This window comes from Dufourea novaeangliae, unplaced genomic scaffold (assembly GCF_001272555.1).
Source record: "Dufourea novaeangliae isolate 0120121106 unplaced genomic scaffold, ASM127255v1 scaffold65, whole genome shotgun sequence".
Classification (NCBI taxonomy): Eukaryota; Metazoa; Arthropoda; class Insecta; order Hymenoptera; family Halictidae; genus Dufourea; species Dufourea novaeangliae.
Genome location: NW_015373961.1, coordinates 1,458,866 through 1,481,270, shown reverse-complemented (window position 1 = coordinate 1,481,270; position 22,405 = coordinate 1,458,866). Strand labels below are relative to the sequence as shown.

General features: G+C 43.6%; 1 protein-coding gene across 2 annotated transcripts in view; it reads left to right on the top strand.

Annotated features, from left to right (window-relative positions):
• LOC107186637 (serine/threonine-protein kinase N) overlaps positions 1-22,405 on the top strand; it is a 41,325-nt gene that overhangs the window by 11,123 nt on the left and 7,797 nt on the right. For both annotated transcript variants that reach the window (XM_015574542.1, XM_015574540.1), the window contains exons 4-6: positions 13,843-13,946; positions 15,581-15,785; positions 18,974-19,128. In XM_015574542.1, the coding sequence (XP_015430028.1) occupies positions 13,843-13,946; positions 15,581-15,785; positions 18,974-19,128 (464 nt within the window). The remainder of the gene's footprint in view (positions 1-13,842; positions 13,947-15,580; positions 15,786-18,973; positions 19,129-22,405) is intronic.

Genomic DNA, 22,405 nt, shown 5'->3' with positions numbered 1-22,405 from the left:
AGCGACCACTTAATAACTCCACCCGCTAACGAGCCGTCGAGACGACGATGTCTTCGGTTTATAAAGCTCCGGCGGCCGTGCATGCGAGGTTACACACCACCGGCTTCGTGTGTCCCCGCCATAGGGACCCTGGCAAATCGAGCATGTCCCCAGCCTATGAAGGCAACGAACGAACGCACACGGTGTGCCTGAACGATCGTCCCCGTCGACGATTCACCGATGCGTGGCTTTGATAAACTGCCAGTTGAAAAATCGTTTATGCTTCTGGCGTGCGCTGTATATTCCTCCCCGCCTCGGGGTGTTTCGATTACTAGGGTATAATTTCTTGGAGAACGCGCCGCCGTAAATCCTTCGGTACACACCTCCACGGATTAGGGATAGCCTCTCACCTTGGATTATTGCACTGATTCCGTGCAATCTTTATAAGAATTACAGTTGTTTAACTTCGAGAGAAATTTAGTAAATTCTTGTAGAAAATTCATCTTCAGGATTCTCGTGTGTAGTTCGTCTCACGGATTAGAGAAAGCCCCTCGCCTCGGTTTAGTGTACTGATCTCGTGTTGTTAATTTGTCTTGTTCGTCTTTCCCTGAATTCATTTGCGAGATATATAATAAATAATATATATGAAAAGTTAAGCACCAATCTTGGCCTGTGAATGGCTCATATATCGAGTCGATTCGAACAGAAGACCCTTCTTCCCCGGATTAGGGTCCATTTACATAGCTCACGATATTACTCGTCTCGTTGAGAGGCTTTCTAAAGCATAGCCTTCATCACAAATAAGTTTCTATCGCTTTAAAGCAATAAAAAAATCGTTTGACCCAGTATCGGTCGGGGTTAATTAGGCCATTAACTCTGCCCTTCTTGGATTAGTGGCTTGAGGGCCGTCAGCGTCTCCGAAAAATCCCTGCACTGAATCACCGTGCTCGATTGTACATGTAAATATATAAATCGTTCGGGTGTCTGGCGTTCTAGCGACGACGAACGCATTGGAAACGTCATTTTGTACACTTAGGCGGTTGCACGGGGACACGCGTTTCCAGTCAACGGAACATTGTCATCCGGAAACGGTGCTCTAATGGCATTTCCAGGCAACTCGGCGGGGCCTGCCCCCCTCCCTCTCCGTTTCAAGCGCGGCTAGCTGTGCAGTTACTGGGCATAAATTAGGAATGATTAACTCCGATCCTCGTAATCGGAGTTCATGGCACTCTGGGCAGCCCAGGGGCGTAGAATTTCGATTTCTCGCGATCGGTTTATCTAACATCGCGATCTGATGACTCAAGTCGATTCTCGGAACTGTTAGGATCAGCCTATTGCGCGGATATGTACATACATACCGAGGCGTGCAAGTGTAGAATGTAACTATAAACTGTGACGTTCTTTCTCTTAGTCTTCTTGCTGCGGGACTTTGAACTCTCGTCTGTATGTACAAGATTTATTGCGTCTAGTCAGGCAAAAATGACGAGTTAACTCACGTTCGCCAAGTAACACGTTAATGCTTGAACGTTAATTCATGAAACCTGTTTTGTTACGAAAGACTGCTCAGAAAGGAATACAATCGGATCATAGGGGGGCTAAGTGTAATTACTCGAGCAGCAATTCTCGTAAATTTAGAGATCGTAGCACGAACTGGTGATTCTTTTGATAAGCGTAAAACCGTCTACTGTTTCTAGATCGTAGGGGTAGATTCTGTCGCATTAACAATGGCGGTCCGGTTCCTCACGTGATCGACCTCATAAAGTCCCTGCATAATATCTCACTACCCTTCCTCCAAATGAATCGCCTGCTTAACTCCTCTACCATCAAATTTCTCCATACCTAACGAAACTCCTTTATTTTCGCAGTAAATATCACAATAATCAGGGAAAATTGGAAAAGGTAATTCCGGATAAACGAATAGGTCGTCTTTCCCCTTAGACTTACGATTATCCTTCCCAAGTATCTATCTTAAATAACGAATGTACACTAAAGAGAAATCTCTCGCAGTAGCAGCGCGCACTTAACGAGACCCCGTCACATTCAGCCTTCAATCCAACGTAAAACGGTTCGTGTCATTAAAAATCAGCTGCTAAATCTATAAGTCTAATCTCCCAGCGTCTGTACAGTCGTTACATCAATTCACTGGTTGACTGCCATCGGAAACTCGCCTGTGTCTCTCCCGTTCCGTCGACCTTGAGAGACTAGTTACGCCACTGGATGGTGGCGGTTCGCTATCGGTGCCGCTTCGTGACCTGCCGGAGGCTTTGAGCCGCGTTATTCGCTCGCGACTAGAAGCTTACAGTCTTATGTTCCCTTTGAATTGACGGGTAAGTGGTAGCGTCTATTTATACCCGTGGACCCAGACGCGCTCTATCCACTCCAGTTAAGTCAGTCATCGTGCATTCTCTCGAGGGGGACTGGTTAACCTGCCTTCGGGCCACCTCATTCAACCTAGCCCGACGGTTTTGCGCGCCATTCAACCCAGTTAACAATGCGACCACCGCCAACGAGGAACACATTGCTGATCCTTTGGGGGTGGGACGAATCGGTTCGAATATCGAAACTCTTCTGGTTGCACAGAGCAGTTCGGCGGACATTTGCATACGACGACTCGATAGCGTTTAATTTTCCGTAACCTGGCTTGGTCGACTCGTTAACCACGGGAACGGAAAAACGTATGTTGTATCATATGGTACGGTGGTCGGAATGTGGGTCAGGTGGCGGAGCGCGAATCCGAGCGTCTATTTAAAACGATAATAATGTCTTGTTCGTATGTAGAGCGAAATCGTGTGTGCACCCTTCTGCGATTATTATTAAACGTCTCATAAACGGGCCGAGAGCGGCGATCCTCGTTCGCCAGGCGGGGCCGGTACGTAAATCTGGAGCACGAGACGCGGGGGAGGGTGTGCGTCGAATTAGTGTAGATACTTCTGGCTATATAGTTTTTTTCTTTTGATTTGTAAGGGACGCGCTGAAGCGTTGGTGGAAGGTACAGTGGTCAGTTTTATAACTCGATAACCAAACCAGAAGAAAAAAGAACGGTCCAGGAATTGAATCGAAGTCCGTTATTCGTATGCGTGCAGAAATGTGTTTGATCGCGGTTCGATGTTCTTGTATCAAGGGGTTGTGTTAATCTGAACATCTATAATGGAAACTATAAACTTTACGATGGTTTCTCTTTTATTCCCCGTTTCACGTGTCCCTGATCAGTCATCCAATTCAACGTACCCATCCAGCGCCCTTTGTTCCGTCCTTCTGTACTTCGAATCAGATATCAGACCTAGATCGAAAAATCCATCAGCAAAAAATACCATTGAACGTCGTATTAAACCGTGTTGCAGCTTCCATCCTCTCTTCCATTTACCAGATCGAGAGAAGTGTCCTTAATTTACCAATCAATTCGATCTGTCCACGGTCTCGTCCCCTATTTTCTCATCGTTACCAAGAACTTCGGTCGATTTAGAATCAACGCATCGGCGGATAGGATCGTAACACGGGATCCAGGGAGAAAGTAGATTCCCTCCTGTTGTCGGGACACAGAGAGTCAACGAATAACGAACGCCGTCCCACGAGGGGGGCCTGCGCACAAGGTTCACTTTCCAGTTCCCCCGAGAGCTGTAGTACGTGCGTGTAATACGCGTTGTTCCACCGCGAGGGAACAGTGAAAACGCTCGATCCACGTACCACAACACGCGTCCATAATACACGATCAAGAGCGCGTTTGTACCAAGAGAATAGTCGAACGAGGGGCCCAGTACCGTTGCGCTCGCGCTCATTTAGCCCCGGGGGCCCTTGCGGCCCAGGCTGCTCCGACACGGATCGAGATCGCGTTTCAGCCCGAACCGAACCCACGCTTTCGCATTCCACGCTGTCGAGGTGTATCGAGACCCCATCCTCCGTCCGTCCTTCTTCGGAGGGGGCTACCTGCTTCCTCTAACTTGGTCCTGGCGCGCGATCTTGCGATTCCATGCTGAGGGACCTCGTGATAGATCGCGAGGATTTAAAATTTTAGAAGTTTAGCCCTTAACTTCACTGACCAATCGTCTCGGAGATGAACAATACGACGACGACTAGTTTGTAAAAGTGTCTCTATATTTTCAAAAGTCAAAGACTTTTCTAGCGATTGGAAAGACACAGTCCACCAAATGATCCGTAATCGTAGTTCCACTGAATAGAGTCACAAGTCACGGAAATATGGCGAGCAAGGTCCGTTCAAACCCAATCTAAACACAAATTCCAATTTGTATCGAGCAAGGTCCGTTCAAGCCCAATCTAAACACAAATTCCAATTTGTAACGAGCAAAGCGATTGTCACAGAGTACTGATAACACCGTTCGCGACCAAATCGCCGTAACGTCGTAAATTTCGAACCGGCACGCGGCCTGCGAGTCCCGGGCCCTGCGTGCAAATCCTTGTTCCCCCCAGATTAAAATCGAGAAATACCGGTATCAGCGCGCGAAACGACGACGATCCGGTAAAACTTTAAACGATACTTTATTACCGTCGATCGCGTACGGCCCCTTTCTTTCCCCCGCGTTATCGTTCCGTACGGGGCGTTCGTTTAAGTGGCCGGACTGCTTCCAGATAAACGCAACCGCGTTACATAATTCCCCGTGTTTTCGATCGCGAATCACGTTGCTGGCGGCGCGTTACTCACCGTTGAGGCCTGACGATCTCTCATCGGGAATTGCGGTACCCTGAAAATTCCGATTTTCTTTAAACTCCGCAGATTCGTGGGAGACCTCGATAGAAGCATCGGGCAATTTTTCGTTTATCCTGAAATTCGGTACTTCAGGGTGAAACCACCCCTTAAATGTTAATATGTTCTTCCCTATTTTCCTATATATTTTGAAAACTATAGTAGATATTAAAGAACTGTTGAAATGAAAATTTAAGGAATTCTTATACTCTATACAACCATGCAATGAAATTGGGCAAAGTTTATTTTTTAAATAAATAAATAAACAAACAAATAAATTTTTAACAATATCATTGCACACTTTTATAGAGCGTAAGAACCCATTAAATTTTCGCTGTGACAGTTTTTTTATATCTACTATAGTTTCCAAGATATATAGGAACAGACACGTTAACCTTTAAGGGGTGGTTTCACCCCCCAGAATCGAATATTAGTAAAAACGAAAAATTGTTCGATGCTTCTATCGAGGTCCCCTACAAACCTGCGGAGTTTTAAAAAAATCGGAATATTCGGGGTAGGATCCAAGTTTCTTTATCAATGATCGCACGCGAAATACATCCCGTTCCGATCCACGGAGCGAAATTTTGTCGCGGGAAACCTTCCCTCCGTGGGGAACACACACGCGGTCTCTTGTGTTATCCTTTCACCGGGTGGCCCGTAAACCGAGATCGGCGCGAACGTTTATTGCACACATGGACAAGCGTTTTACGCGCGTTCGCTCGCGTACACGTTTCCGTTCACCCGCGTAACATCGTCCTATTTTCGTATCGTGCTTACTCGCGCGCGCGCGCGCGCGCCATGAACGATGTTATATAATCGTTTTTTTTTTTACTCTTTCGGTGAAGTAACTGCCCTGAAGAACACTTTTCTCGCGAGGACTGTAATTTCGATTTGAATTAATAATCTGTTCTTGGCGCTGTAATTAAAGGTCTTGCTGTTGTCATTAGAGGATCGTTATTGTGGGCGGTCCTGCCACGGCAATTAGGCAAAAGATGTATAGGTTTTGACGAGTTGACATCTTTATCGGTTTAATCATTTTTATGACACTAAGCATAGGATAGGTGACTCAATTACAGATAATGTTCGTTTTACGGAGTGTTAACTGTATTTCTATGAATTAAAAACACTGTATTTATACATTTGAAATAATTTTTGAATGAAGCTCAGTTCCGTTTTTATTCGGTGGTGTTAAAACATTCTTAATTTAAACTCTTTTGTTTATTATGTTTCGTATGTTAATGTTGAATATGATTATTTGGTCGTGATTCTTCAAACAGTCTAAGCGAAAGTGCTAAGAAGTCCCACATGCATGAAAGTAAAGATAAATAATATACTTTTATGGAATAAAATAAAATGAAACATATACAATATACTAAATATTATACTTTTACTAAGACACTCCGTAGTAGGTGTAAGAAATTTTTTTTCGTTCGTTCCTTGTTTCACTAATTTTCAATTATTCCACAAAAAATTTCTTTTGCTATGGTTACGAACAATTAGAAATAAATTACAGATAAGCGAACAAGGAACGTATACTCGTAGTTGCACCAAGTTTCGAAATAAACTGTTCATATAGATCCTCTAATTGTTACGAGCGGTGTATTTGTTAGAGTTGCACACGGTCTGTCATGAGGTACAATAATTCCCCCCTGTATAATCACGCCGTCTGGTTCACGTAACGCTATTATAAACAACAGAGGCTACGGTTCTCTACTTGTACCTGGTGTCTCTTCACAACGAATACAAAGGGAGGAGATAGTAATGCACGAAAGATGAACACGATACTATGGGAATAACGATGACAGACCAGCTATTAAAACATGATGCGAAAATAGCCCTTGCATCCACGCACACGCGATTTTCACCTTTCACTGGAGTCGTTTCATCGGAAAATCCTTCACGTCCCCCGCGATCCAATCCGATTTCGAAATCGTCTTTTCTTTCCACAAACGATTTATATCCTCGCGGCAAGGCAGTGATTTAAAGGTTCCCGTATATTCCTGGTATGCTCGTTGTCGTCATCGTGCCCGGGACAATAAAAATCGGTGATCGATAAGGTCTGAGTCACGGAATTAGAAAAGTCTCTCCTCGGTAAACGTGTGTGCCGCTTCTGCGCTCGGTCTGACGCCCACAGGTTGGTCCAATGAGAGAAAATCGGTTACAGATTCGACTCCGATACGGTCTCACCAACCGTTCCATCAACCTTATCACTGACCGTTGAAGAAATTGTTTTACGCCACGCTTTTCTCGGCTCACCTGGCCAACCAGGTGGCACGTATCTCGTACGATCGGACCGCATTTTCCAGTAATCGCGAGCTTATCGATGGGGAATCGTTACTGGTCGCGGGAGGCGATTGCGTTACCGATTTGTATTGGTTAATCGACGACCTGCATTGAATTTTAGTAGATCCACGATCGGGAAGCTGTTAAACGACGACGGTTTTTCATGAAAAAAAACCGGTCTTGTGCGATTTTGCTCGGTCGATGCTGGGCAATAATTTAATATGGTACAACGTGTGGCTGAATGTTCGCAGTTACTTTGCACGGTGCGGTTCAGGGGGGAAATGTACGAGATGATAATGTAAGGTGTAATGTATTCGATGATTGTACTGATCAGTGTGACAAATTTTGTAGATATATTAAAGATATGTTTCGAGTAGTTCGAGAGAAGTAGGCCTGGTCGTATCGATAACATGAAGTGGGTACTACGAATAGTCTGAAATTCAAAAATTCTGGGTTTCGATAGTGTCATGTAACTAAATATGCACTACAGAATTTGTATATATGTATATATATTTAGTATTATGGAATATAGAAGTACTGAGGATACATTAAAAACCGAAATCAGAGAACAAAATATTCTTCTTAATTCTAATTCTCTATTCTTTGGAATTCTGTTTATAGCAGTGGACAAGAATAAATTTGAAACTAAAAAGGAAAACGCGATTTACTGATATCCAGACTACAAACTTATAGTGAATCCAAATTCGCAGACCACAATAGAATAATCATATCGATATAGCTGTTAATACAGGAAGTATATCCCCGTTTGTTTCCCATGTTTACAAACCAGTCTACACAATATAAATAAATACCATCAAAGATAAATCAATAATTCAGTAGGAAATACTTGTATTAGAGGTAATGAAAGCCTGATCTTCGTTAAATAAGAAATTTATTTCATACCCAGTGAACTTACAAGGGAAAATACCGAACCTGCATCCGCCGATTTTCATGAAACTTAGATGGGAGACAGGTCTCCGCAAAATATTTGACACGTATTTTTTTTTTCCGTCCAGTTTCCGAGATATTTCAAAAACTATATTGTCACCCCTCAACTTTAGGGTCTGTTATCACCCCTTATCATGGCCGATAAAAGAAACACGTGTCAAATATTTGTCAGAAGAACTATCTCCCATATAAGTATCATTAAAATCGGCATGTGTGGGTTCGGTATGTTCCCTTGTAGGGCTTACGAATAGAAGAGGGCATTGTCGTCTCATACTTACGAGTGTACCTCGTACCGTTTCAGATCACCCTGTACATAAAGAAACGATTCACAGTTACCCGTACGTAAAACAATATTAAAACGTCGGAGATTAATGAGCGCGTCCGCACGGGCAATTAAAGGATTCACAGAGGCCGTGAAGGATCGTATTCCTGGCGAATTAAAAATTCTAATCTTCGTAGGCCGCGATCACGGTTCGAGCCTGTTGCACGCGCGAACACGCGGCGGCGACTCTTATGGATTTTCCCTCGTCCATTCATGGATTTTATCCGTGTGTGTGTGTCCGCTGCGCGATTCACACAGACACGAGTTCCACGGAGCGGAACCGGGAGGGCTAGACTTCCGACCAACGTTGCATTAAATACACGTAAGAAGTAATTGTTGCCTGGGCGTCGTGAACGGGGGGGATCGAGCGTGTGCGCCCTGCAACATCCTTATTACGGGACTGATTAAAATAATTAACGTGGCCGGGAAGAGGTTCGGTTACCTGCGTTACAGACACGCCAGCCCCGTTCCTCTAATCTCGGTCAGATTTCGCGATGGAATCGATTATTAATTGACGTAAACGTTACCCAACTCATTGTGTTCCAGCTACAAAAGACGGGGGGAGACAGGTAATTTCTGTATAACAGTTTTAGGGTCGGAAAAATTGCCTTGTTATGTGAATTCGTTCTATACAAGACTAGGAATTAGTATGTAAATATAGTAGACTAGCGATAATTACCTGTGTTTGAGATTCTAGAGTCGAGCAGTCATAGGAACGGGAAATTATCGAGAGCCAATAGTATACGGGATTTCCCTCGTAAGCTCGTTAGATAGTAAACGTCTTCCGACCAATTATTGAGTGCAGAAGGCGACAAAGAGGGGTGCGCGCACGTGTGTAAGTAATGCAAACTATTCGAAAGGATATAAACATGAAAAATAAATGAGAACCGGTACAATTAAAACTGAACGAACTGCAACGCAGAAGAGTCAATGATAAAGCAATAATTACATAATGGAACGCTACATTATCCTAAAGCTATTGAAATGCAGAACCCCGTAAGAACAAGTGATCAACTTCCAAGGGTCTCAAACGTGAATATTCATCGCCAACAGGGCGCAGAGGAAGCATCGTGTCTGCATCACCCGAGAAGAACTGTATCTTCCGTGTGCTTTGAGCACGAAGTTTCACGCGATCCGAGGAAATTATCCACACTCGAAGGGACTTCGACATGGGGGGATGGTGGTTGCGTGCGTTGCACTCGTGGATCGTCGGACCGATGATGAAGATAACGAGTCGGTGGTCAAAGGAAAAGGCTCCGTTGTGTTTCTTTTTCGAAAGCGCGTGCACCGATAATTCATTCATTGTTTCGCGCGCGAGCGGATCCGCGCCGACGGGGGCAGGAGAAAAAACGGAAGCAGAAGGGAGAGTTTCGCAGGCTGGTGGAAACAAGGAAAGCCTTTGTCGCCGCCCCTAGGCTCGCAGAAAACGGAATATAATGGAGCACGTGTTCTGGTGCTGCGCTAATGACATGGTTTCGCGGGTTCCCCATGGGCCGCCATTGTGTACTCGCGGTCGGGCGTCCTGATTCTCCTTTCGCGAATGGTTGGTTCCCTCTATGGCTGGATTCGGGGATATTCCTTTTTGTCTGATTCCCCCTTAGATATTGTTTGCATCTTGGTCTTCATTACGTGATTCAATCGGTGACTCTTAATGAAATTTACCTTATTTTTGTTGAGGCGCTACCAAAGAATTTAAGAATCTAAGTTTGAAATAAATATTGTTTATTCAGTACTTTGTAGAACTAGTCTAAAGACATCTGAAGATCTTCCAATAGGTATGGGTTGCGATCTACCCGTCGGTCGATTAGTTACAAAAAAAAACGAAAAACCGAAAAGCTACACTTTCCGCGAATGGAAGCCTCGATGGTGAGAGCAGATCTTCTCGGATTCGTAAAAATAACACACAAAGGAATCGAAGTGGCGCCGTTCTATCGAAGGCTATTGCCCCTTAATGGCTACCGCGGACTGCTCAGCCGCAGGCGATATCCTCCTCATTGTCCTCTTCTTATTTACTTCCCTTTTACTTGAACGTCATTACCCTTTTCCGTTCGCCAACCGGCTCTTCCTTCCGTTGTTCTTTTTCCTCGTTTCCTGGAGAACCTGTCCGCGCTGCAACTCGGAGACCCGCCTCGGAGCTCCGAAGCCGAAGTCGATCCCCGAGACGCGGTTTCATCCCGTATGCATTCCCATGCCCGATATCCTCTCCTGTTTTCCTCTCTGTCCCGCTCCGTGTCTCGCTCGCCTTATTCGGACATGCCAGCCGCGGACCGCGTGTGTGCAACGCCGATAGAACGTGTTTGTGTGTGTCCTGTGCAAGTGCGTTGTGCGCGCAAGTTTCTCTCTCTCTCCGCTTGCAGGGCCACGTTCACGCGACTCTTTGTCGGGCGGCGACGATCGGGGGCGCGCGCGCACTCGTCATTACCGTTGTTTTCCGCGCGGCTGGATAAATCCTTAGGTTCCCAATGATAAATCGTGTTTCTTCGAGACGTTCACGGTCCGTTCGCCGCAAACGTTATTTCGTCAGCTCGCGCGTGAAACTGGGAAATTCACGCGCTTTCGACTATTGTTCGACGCCGTGGAACCTTCGGCCGGCGCTCGGTCGTGAACGACGACTTTTGGTTCGCGGAACGCTGACTTTTGAGCCGTGAGACGTCCACGTTTTTGAGCCGTGAAACGTTGACCTTTGAGTCACAGGACGCCGACCTTTAGGCCTCAGAACGCCAACTTTTGAGTCGCGAAGCACGAACTTCCGAGTCGCGAGACGTCTACTTTTGAGTCACAGAACGCCAACTGTTGGGCCACGGTACCCTCACTTTTACACTCCAGCTTTTGAGACGCGGATCACGAACTTCCGAATCATGAGACGTCGACTTTTGAGTCACAGAACATCAACTGTTGAGTCAAGGTACCCTGACTTTTAAACCCCAGAACATCTGAGTCGCGAGATCTCGACGTTTGATCCACGGGGTACCAACTTCTGAGCCGCTAGACGTACACTTTTGATCCACGGGTCGGCAACTTTAAGCCACGAAACGCCAACTTCCGAATCGTAAGACGTCAACTTGTGATTTGTCAAATCCCCGACTTTTGAGTCTCACGAGAGATTTTCATGACCGCGTGAGCGATGGGATCAAACGTTCGTTTGTGCGTCGATGCAGAGGAAATCCGTGTGTACGCCAAGCGCCGGACACTCGTATCCCGGGTATCCAACGCTCGAAATGAAGGCGAAAAGAAAAAGACACGAAGGGAAAACCGTTTCTGGGCGGTGCCAGGTCTGTATCAGGACAGGAGCCGTATAAGCTTGTTTCGCAAACACGCCGCCGATATAATTACGTAAGTGGAATTGATTACTGTAATTGTTCGGTGTTCCGGCCCGCCCGGAAGCCGTACTTATAACTCCGACACTCGGGTTTTCAGAAGGTTCCCGCGAGCTCCGCGGTCTACTTTTCTCTCCCGTTGGTTGTTTATGCAAATAGACGGCTTGGTAGTCGGTTCGAGCTCGATCGAGAACGGTCTCTTTATTTATGTATAGGGTGATTTAAAACTGTGAACATGATTGCGAACGATTCGAATTCTTGGAGACGTAAGCGTTACGGTAAATTCGGTGTCTCCTTGGTGGAAACGCTATTGTGTTCTAGTGGATCCACCGATGCGGTGTACGATAATGTTTAAAGTTTCGGTATTCAAGTGGACCGATCTCTGTTTATCGTTTATCCTCGAACCTGAATCGCCCTGTACGATAAAAACCTGAAACATCAATATAAATCCACGGCGACGCGCTCGGCAATAAATCGATTCAATTTATTCGCCCGTTCGCGATTTATATATTGTAACGCCGGCGTTGCCTTTTTATGCAAATCAAACGATACCGTGATTTTATAACGCACCGCCTTAATTTACGCCCGCTTAATTACGCCATAAAAGACGAACGTTAAATCGTACGCTTCGAAGGCAGAATTTACGAACGTTGATCAGTCTTAATCGCGGTTTCATCTGCAGCCCCTCCCCTTCCGATTTTTTCGAGACATTTAGCGTAGATGTTCAACATTCGTATTGTGCACAGTATAGTCTTGGGAATATCGGAAATATCAAATATATTAATTAAGAATAACAATATATACCAAGTGCTCTACAATAACAAAAGCAAATAATTAACACGTTCATCGTGGTCCCAATTTCCACTAACTTTCTGTTCACGCACATCAGACATATTACATCAGTGTTTCTCAATCTTTTTCCGACGGCGGTTTGTTTCTTGAAATTGTGTGTGAAAACGTGGAGGCTATTTTCTTCACTTCTCTACGTGGCACGTTTATGTAATTTTCACCTGTGGTCTAGTGAAGGCGATACATCTGAATTGTGTATCGATATACCGACTCAGGGGTGAATATATTAAATATAAGTCTAATCGATCGATAATATTACGTATTCGTTGGCAGTGAAAATTCTCTCAGTAAACAAAATTAAAAGGTTTCTCCTTGACCATCGGTCGGATATGGGGACCAGTGTCCCGCAGATGGGTCAATCATGACCCACAATATCTCACAGACGCATGTACACACGAGTTAAGTGATTACCTGTATGTGTTCATCAATCAATCACCAGCTACACCAAGCTATGGGAACACGAGGGGGTTTAAATAGGTCGATTTCTCGATTTTGACGTGAATCGACGCAACGATTGCGCAACGACAGCCTCGTAAGTTCGCGTTTCACAGTCACCGCGAGGAGTGTGGGACTCTATCGTAGCAGACCGTTGATGTGTGTTCACCGAGTCCGGCGAAAAGAGAGACGATGGGAAAATTCGCGGGTAACGGTGCTCGCGCGCGGAAACAAAGAGTGGAGTCAGCGTTTTTGTTTGCTGTGGTATACGCGAGCATCGTACCTGGCGGCGGATTAAACACGTGGGAGTCTTCGGCGGGGCCCCAGCTCTGAGAGATATCTCTCTCTCCCAGTGGGTTACAGGAAGTGAGACTCGAGCACTTTACGATTTCACATGTTGGACACCTGAGACGCGCTTATACGAACTATAACGCCCACGACTGATTGGACCGAGTAGGGATCTAAACAGAGCTAGGGTAAATGACCCAATTACTGACAGTGTCTCTAATACTGCCACTTTATTTATTTAACTTCATAAAAACGTTATGTACAAACAATTTTATTATTAAACCGAAACTTCAATTTACATAGAAACAAAAAAATACATGTATGTACTTGCATATACTAGGTACTTAAAAATTAATGTTAATTTCCCATGTGTAAAACTATATTTTTAAATGACAGAGATGTTGAATTAATATTATGTTCATAATGTATAAATATTGTAAAATGCAAATTCTATGTGAAAAATATTGCAATGTAAAAGTACAAGTTCCTTGTTCGTATACGATGAGAGTGATACGTAGCCCCTGAATTTTGTAAAATCACAAACATCTGGAAAATAATCTTTTAAAGTTCACTTGCCAATTTTCCATCACTCTTGTTGTTTCGTAATCGAATAAGAAATCGGGGATATTTTTCCGATGGAAAGTTGTACTTTTTCGATCGGAGCCCACGCTGGATCGTATCAAGAAGCGGCTTTTTATTTTCAACGCCTATTTTCGTTTCAGACACGCCTCTGTCACCAATGGGGCCGTCGTCGCCGAGTCAGGAGGGTCTATTCACGGATCTTCGTCTTTTGTCCTTGGAGAAGCAGCTCAATATCGAACTCAAGGTAGAACGTCGTTTGTTAAGAACAAGTAAAGTAACGATGAAAAAAAAAACGAACATAACATAGTGCAAGAACTATCTTGTTCGAATTTATTTGAACAAATATATGTTAACCCTCATCCTTCTAAGAAACTATGTTATTCCGTTTTGTGTAGGTAAATTTAGCTGATGCTCCGTCGATTCTATTTCAAAGAATTTCCAAATTTCGCTATTTATCACTTCCGTATATTAATTTTTCACCATTCTGTCCGGGGGCCAAATTAAATTGGGAAACTTAGAGACGGATGAGCGTTAACTAGTAAACGCTGATTATCGTGCTTCGACGTAGAATAAGTCTGCAACCTTATCTTTTTTTAAGTCGTAGAAATCGCGATCGTTGTCTTGTTCTGTTATATTATCTTGTCCGAGAGTAATTATGGTTATATTGTTTATGCATAAATGGTGGAAGGATTCGTTATTATTTCGCTCGATATCGTGCCCAATACGGTGTGTGGCTGTGTATAATGATACGAGTAATGACGATCGCGCGGAATACGCTGTAACAATCGGTCTGCAATTCGCAACTGATTACCCCGGTGGGGGAGACGCGGTATAACAGTTCTCCTCGGTTTCTCGCTATATACGTGAGTCAGCAGTGAATCGTCGGCATTTTTGCTCGTCTCCAACTAAAGATAGCGTCCCATTTCGTCACACGATGATTTAAACTAATCGGAGTACGCGCCGAGCTTTGAACTTGCTTTTATGCGTTCGTTCGCAGGATCTATACGGCCGAATTGAATTTAATGAGAATACTAATTCTTCTTTTAAGTTTCCTCGTTTCTTCTTCTTCGTTGCACCGAATGCTACGGTGTGACCGTCGATGTTTATGCAGAAATAGATTTTTATGGGCTAATTAAAAGGGACTGGAGTAAAGCAAAAAATTCGAACAATGAAATTGTATTAATTTTTGTAAAATTCTCTATTAATTCTCAAACAATTACAATTAATCAGTAAATTTCCATCGATACCGATGATTAATGTATCACACTCGACCCGATATCCTGATGGAAAAATCGACGTCTCTCGAACTATCGATCCCAAGTATGACAGGATTGGCGGTTTTGGCGGTCCGCCAATGTCAACGAAATTTCCAATCCTCCCAGCGGTGATCCACGCCACGGCGAAATCGTATCTTTACGACATATTACGCGATCCGTTCCAGCCCCGTAATAGGTTTAGTTATCGAGCTGGTGAATACTTACAATGTTTTAGAATACGGGTAGTCTCCTAACGGTCCTCGTCAGGAAAACAGTGAAAATGCCGAAATTTTGCTTGAAAAAGGTGAACCTCGAATAACCATCGAACGATCTTCCGACAAGTTTGTGCAAATCGTTATTCTTGGTATTTTAACAGAGTCTTGACCACTGTGTGTCCTACCCAAGAACTTTCTGTTCGTGTCAGTGACATTTAGTAGGAATTCAAATGGGAAGTAATACAATGGGGAATAGTACAACAGACCAGAATGACCAATATAACGGAGATTTAATCACGAAATAATGTAATTTGCGTGAACGGAAAAGTCAGCCGAATTAAATGGCCGTGTATTGAACGTATATTTATTTGTCGCATGAATAATATTCTTTCTGTCGGTTGTTCAAGGTGAAACAAGGGGCGGAGAACATGATCCAGAGTTTGACGAGCGGCAGGGATAAGAAGCTGCTGCAGGAAGCTCAGCAGATGCTCGACGATTCCCGCGCGAAAATCGAGTTCCTACGTATGCGGATAATGAAGGTGCGTCAGGCGCGTCAGCAGCAGCAACGTGGGGACGCACCACCGCCGAATGGCGAGACAACTAGCAATAAAGGTACGGATCTCTCTCACAACCTTTTGTTGTCGGTGAAATCTACCGTTCATGATAATCCACGGGTAAATGTTCAGAGGTCGGTGTGCTGTTGGGTGAGCATTTGGTTGAGAAGCTTTATGCAGATTTTCATGTCAATTTCACAGAAAACTGAGGTACAAGGAGATAAGACAATTTGAGTAATTCTCGCTAGAGTATTTGTTAGTCTGATATGCTACATCTGTTAGTAGAAATGGAACCCCTGTATTTTCGATGTAAAGAGGAGCTTTGCACCAACCTAATATTTCAGATTGCTTGTATTTACTGTAAATGCATAAATGTATACAATCAGTAATCTAGTGAAGACTAATCATATTGCATTGAATTGCATTTATCTGAGTTCAGTGAGGAGGGTGAACGTGGTACCGTAAGGTCGAGATAACCGCGACTGAACCAGTGATACTCTGGGCCATTCCAATTGCTCATTACTGTGTTTCATTCAATGTTTGTTTAAAAATTCATTTAGTGACATCTTCAATAATATTCTTCCTCCGTTCCGTCCAAACTCACTCTGGTCCCAATCGTCGTCATTCTTCGTAAGTTCTCCCTTCACGAAAATCTTAGTTTCCCAATATTAACCCTTTAACACCCAGCCCTTTAAATTGTTCTTTCAAAATTATGACACTGATATTTATGTTATATTTTGTTATTTCAAAGTCAAACATATCGATATTAAACAAACCTATTATCTTTTTCATTTCCCCACCCCCCTTTTTAATGTATTTCTGGAGGGAATACTCGAATTTCTCAACAGAAAACGTGGAGAACTACTTCACATCAGTAAAATAAATTTGACTCAGATTTTAAAATCATTGTTGCACCAGTAAAGGGTTAACCACGATTATCTATGAACGAAGGCTGACTCTTAGAATCCAGGGGTGGGGGCATGAAAAGTGAAAAATGGATCACACAAAACACTCGAGCAATTGCAGAAACTGTTCGTGGAATGAATAAGTAATTAGTCACCTGGAGAACGTAATTATTCGCAATTAAAATCCACCTTCTTCTTCGTCGCCCACCGATCGTGTCGATATTTTCTTCTCACACATTGTGATTCATACCGTAACACACGTACATATTCGTGTACGTTGCACACGATGCTGACCGCTGAAATTATATTCCCGAGCCTGTCCATGAAATGTGATAGTAATTCGGTGGAAGTTACGAAGGACGTTCGTAGAACGGCGGAGAGGATTTTCGTTCGCGGTACATACTCAGTAACTCGTTATGCGTTAATAATTTTCGTCTAATGAGGCCAGTTGAACGTTATCGGGGGCCGATAAGGTGTACACACCTTGGGACTAAATAATTACATTGCACCCGCACGGATCTTGTGTTCGCTGGGGATATCTATGGCCGTCGTTGCGCCCAGTATCAATGTCTCAAAGTAATCGATGTTAATAGGGATGCCCGAGACTTTGGTGTACGGTATTTTATTCGAAACCACGTGCAAAATAATTGTCGTGATTCGAGCTCTCGGTATATTCTTGGAAGATAATTTTCAATCGTACCGAGGTTATTTTCGTATTTAACACTAGAATTACCGACGATAAACGCATATCTATTTCAATCGGACGATAAACACGACGAACTTAAAAATTTATAAATTAGGTAATATCTCCACTTTTGTATCGTGATACAAATTGCAAAAGATCTGAGGAAATTTATTATTATGTAACATTTTAATTATCGTTACGAGAATGTATCGACATTTCATTTTTCACTTGCTTGGTAGTACACGTGTTAATGTATCGAAAACATATCCAGAGCTTATTGTTCGTATGTTACATTAACCCTTTAACGCCCAGGCCCTTAAATAATTATTTCAAACTTATATTTAATTAATTGTAAGTCGAAAATATCAATATTAAACAGGCCCTTTTTTCATTTTTATCTTTTTCTATTTTTGAATGGAACATGTAATTTTTCACAGAATTTGACACACTTTAAAATGAGTAATTGCACCGCTGTAACACTGGACGTTAAAGGGTTTAAAAAAAGAAGAAACAGTCAATATCTTCATTCGACGAATTATTTCTCGAGCCGAACATTTTCGATAACTTCTGCCAAAGTATTCGTACTTCAGAATTCACCTGTTCAATGACTGAAATATTGCAAATTGAATTCTCTCGAATCGAGTTCACCAGAATTCCTCTTCGATCTGTCCGGTCTAATTATAGTGCATCGTTTATTAAGTCACGAGACTCGTCCCGTGCAGGTATGCAGACTCTGTGGACTATCGATCACGCGCCTTCCGCCTCGAAAATCCACCATTATCCTTTTCATCGCCGTTCGATCCAGCCGCGAGACGTGTATTCGAAAAGGGGCGAATGTGCCTGTATTAACCAAGCCACGATTCAGAGGACACCGTCAGTCTCGCGTGACGTAAAATCAATCCCGCCATCGGTCTCGACATCAAACAGATCACAGTCGTCCTCTGGTGCATCGTCGTTCCCGGTCAGATCCTCCCACACGCGTCTCTATGTGCTTTCGATCGCTTTTTGCGAGAACGTGCTCGGACAATCATGAGCCAACGTTCCTTTGTAAGATTTTTTTCGATTAGTATACTGCGAACACAGCGTTAACGATTGTTTATAGCATATTTCGATGGATAGAATGCAATAGAAAACGACATTAGTGTTTAATAAAATAATTTGATTACATTCTGCCTGATATTGGATTTATACAACAGTAATACCTCTCGAATCTAAGTTGGTGTTTTGTGGTTTCCTTTTTTTTTTTTTTCGAATAGAAAAACTGAGAGAAAGATATAGGGACTGAAAGAAACTTTCATTTATTAAACTTCATCTAATAATATAGATTCTAGACAGAAATTTTCATTTATTTCTCGTCTCTACAAAAGTGTGTTCAGAATGTCTAGCTGACACTGGTGACCGCCAGATTTGCTCCACTTCGGGTCCAGTCCAGTACTAGACTCGTTCTTCTCTTCCACTATCAGAAAAAAATTCGAATTTGCCTAAGTGCTCTCACCGTTTAGACCCACTGCAATATTTATAAACAGGTTCGATAAAATCAGATTCTTGGACCAAGCGAGACCGTTCCTTTTTTTCTTCTCACAGTGGAAAGATCGATATGCGAAAAGGTGACGTTACAAATACCACGAATAACGATGTCGAATTATGTGATTGCAGATAAGTACGAGCCCAGCCTGGAGCTAGCGTTAGAGGAGAGGGTGGAGGAGCTGCGACACCGTTTACGAATCGAAGCCGCGGTGGTGGAAGGGGCGAAGAACGTTATACGTCTTCTGCAGAGTGCCAAAGTCGCTGATAAGAAGGCCTTAACGGAGGTACGTATCATTTCCTGTTTAACACGCGTGACGATATTGGACGCGTTCGAGGGATGACGTTTCGATAATGAAAAGCTTTTGTCCCGTCCCGCTGATCGGATACACGACGTCAAAAGGCCCTCTACCATCGACGTGCCATTAACAAACGCGTGTATTATTTCCGCGATATTATTGGACAATCTATTCAGCCGGCGAGCCTTTCATGGACAGAATATTCGCCGTTGACGTTTTCTGTCTATGAAATCTCATTTAGAGGCTCTAATAATATACGATTCGCTCTGGTCGCGGAAAATCATTCCTTTATCGCGTGCATCCTCCGCGGTGGAAGTTTTAAAATGCTTGAAAAGATAGAAGGAAACATAATCGACCCTGATGATTTATAGTCACTTGGTTCACTGTTACTTATTGTGTATACCGAGAGGAACAGAATTCCTTGCAGACATATGGCGGGAAAGCATAGATATGTCGTGTGCAATGTGTTTTGGCGATAGTGAGGGAAACGATCATAGTACGTTTAAATGATGAGATTTCTACTGTTGGTTATTGGTTAGGATTAAAGACATCAAGAATTGCTGCTACACTGATCGGTATAAGAAACTTCGATAGGCTACTTGAGGACCACAGTCGCCTCTAGTAGCTAACCATTTAACAATGGAGACCATAGATACTTAATGAAGTGTATTAAACGTTCTGAAAACGTACCTTTAGAGTACATAGTCGATCGTTACTTAATTTCAACACCTTGGATCCACGGAGTCGAGACCGACTTGAGGACCATATTCAAATTAGGACTGAGATTATTCGAATATATTGTACAGTGATCGAGTATGTATTTAGATATTTTTAGTATGCATTTGAATGGTATAATGTGAATTGTAAATCAAGTTCTTTAAGTTTATATACTATTCGAATGGTATTCGGATATTTCGATATTCGAATGGTATTCGGATGCTCCGATATTCGAATCATATTCGTAAAAAATTGAACAACTGAAGTATTCGAATATTCGTATACAGAAAAATTCGACACGAACTTCCAGCCCTATACACCGGTCCCGAAATAGCGCCGCCTAATCCCCGCTACCCCGTCTCGTCACTCTCGTCTATGACGCCTTTTCGGGTCGCGCTTAGTTACCACCTCTCGGGGCGGGCGAGCTGCCGCGACCCAGTCGTGAGCAACGCGCGATAAACCAACGACATGTGCGCCAATCAACCACGGGCAGAGATCACGGGATACGCGTGTGTGCCCCGATCGGACGAGACACCTGGACCGAGTGTCGTCGGCCCAGCCCGTGGATAAATTCACCTGGAACTATGACCTGATCAAGTCCCCCAATCAAGGCTGACCTCCTGAATCCGGGCCAGAGGCCTCCACTCGACCCCAACATACCACGAAGACTGACTCGTCACCTCGAACCAAGTCGACGACAGATCGAGAGAGGAATACCTGTGTACACTCGAAGTGGCCAAAGGCTGTCGAGGCAAGAATTCTTTGATCTTGAGTTTGGAGTATCTGCAGGCAAGAATCCTTCGATCTTCAATTTGGAATATCTTGCGGCTAGAATCTCGAGGTTGAGTTTGGAATCTATACAGGAAAAGATCCTCCAATTTTTAGTTTGGAGCCTATCCAGAGACGTTAGGGGACCTCGTTGGATACCCTCTGACGGAAATAGGGGATCGTACATATACGTGAGGATGTAGAACACGATTTCTTCGGCAACGTGCATTTAATTTAGACTGGTGGCCCACGAGGACATAGTATTTAACGAGTACAGAGCGGGATTGGGTGGTTGACGCTGACGTATCAAGACGCAGGGATCAAGAGTGTCATCTGGTTCCAGGTATATTCGGTACGGCGGGGTGTTGCTCCAAATTTACGGTCGCTCTAATTATACACCCCGCGGCTCGATACGTACCGGTTTGTAACCTAACCAGGAGGGGGGAAAACGGCTTGACCTGAACCTCGAAAATTTGCTGGTGCAAGCGGAATTGAACGTAAATATTATGAGCAGCGTGGAATCGGTTCGCTCGACGCTTAGACGCGCAACTTTTCCGTGGCCGGTGTCAAAGTACGGATCGAGTGCCGGTCGGAGTGGAAGGATTCACGGTTCGTTTTCTACAACAACGGTGTCGCGTGTCCGAAGATTGTTTTACAATTTCGATACGTAATGTCGAAACGACAGAGAACGATCCACGAAAACGGTCCCGGTGTGTACCGTTGGTGGCCGTCCCGTTCTGAAAATAGACCGTGTGGAGGCGCAGTATCGCTGAATCGCCGCGATCTTTCCGCGAAGAACTGGTGTAACGTACGTACGGATTTGTGAAATACATTCTGAAAATAATGTTCCACGGTTGAATATTGCACGATGTTCGGATGGAGGTTGAAAATTGCCGAAAACATCGAGGGATAAGACGTCGATTTATGTGCTGTCGATATTGCACCGAAAATTGGTCGGCAATGTACTCACGGTGTTCTTGTGTGAACGAACTGTGTGTGACGTAAATCTACGAGATATCCTACGAAATTACAGAATAGTTCTGTTATAATCAATATCTCGAGATAGAACTTCCTCGGTGTCGTACATTGAGGGATAAGAAAAGTGAAACAGGCGAATCACCAATGGTGGATTCCATTTCACAGGTAGACACGATCGGTGTGAAAACTGACGCAAGAATATATCGTACTCGTCGTTTTTTCCATGACGAAATATATATACGAATATATTTGACGATCTTGCGAAGGTAGCCTTTAAAAATAGTACACGACTGTAGAATATTGATAAGAATAATGAGAAGGATTTCTATAAAGAAATCAACGTGACGAATCGCTACAATGATTCCATCGTACAAGATATCCACAAGTTGCCATTTTTTCCTTGAAGAATTGTAAGTTGTGAAACACTCGTGACAAATATAATATTTCCACACATGTTACACCTCTCAGACACAGGGGGATAAGAAGTAAAAAAAGACAAATAACTTCGTGGGTTCCATTTCTTTCAAAGTCGAACTATGACGACTTGAAATTCGCTATACGCGACCAAGCAATCGAAAGTAAAGCTTCTTGAAGTATCCACAAAAACTAAAATCTAATCGGGAAATTATACAGTCCATATACCAAACGTATTGTCTAAAGATCATCCAAAGTTCGAAAATTGCTACCAATAACTCGAAGAGCCTCAAGATACTAACCTCCTTTATTATTCACTCGTGTCTACCTACTATCACTTAAAGAAAAAATATTGCCAACATCTGCCAAGAAATAACAAGCCAGAAGG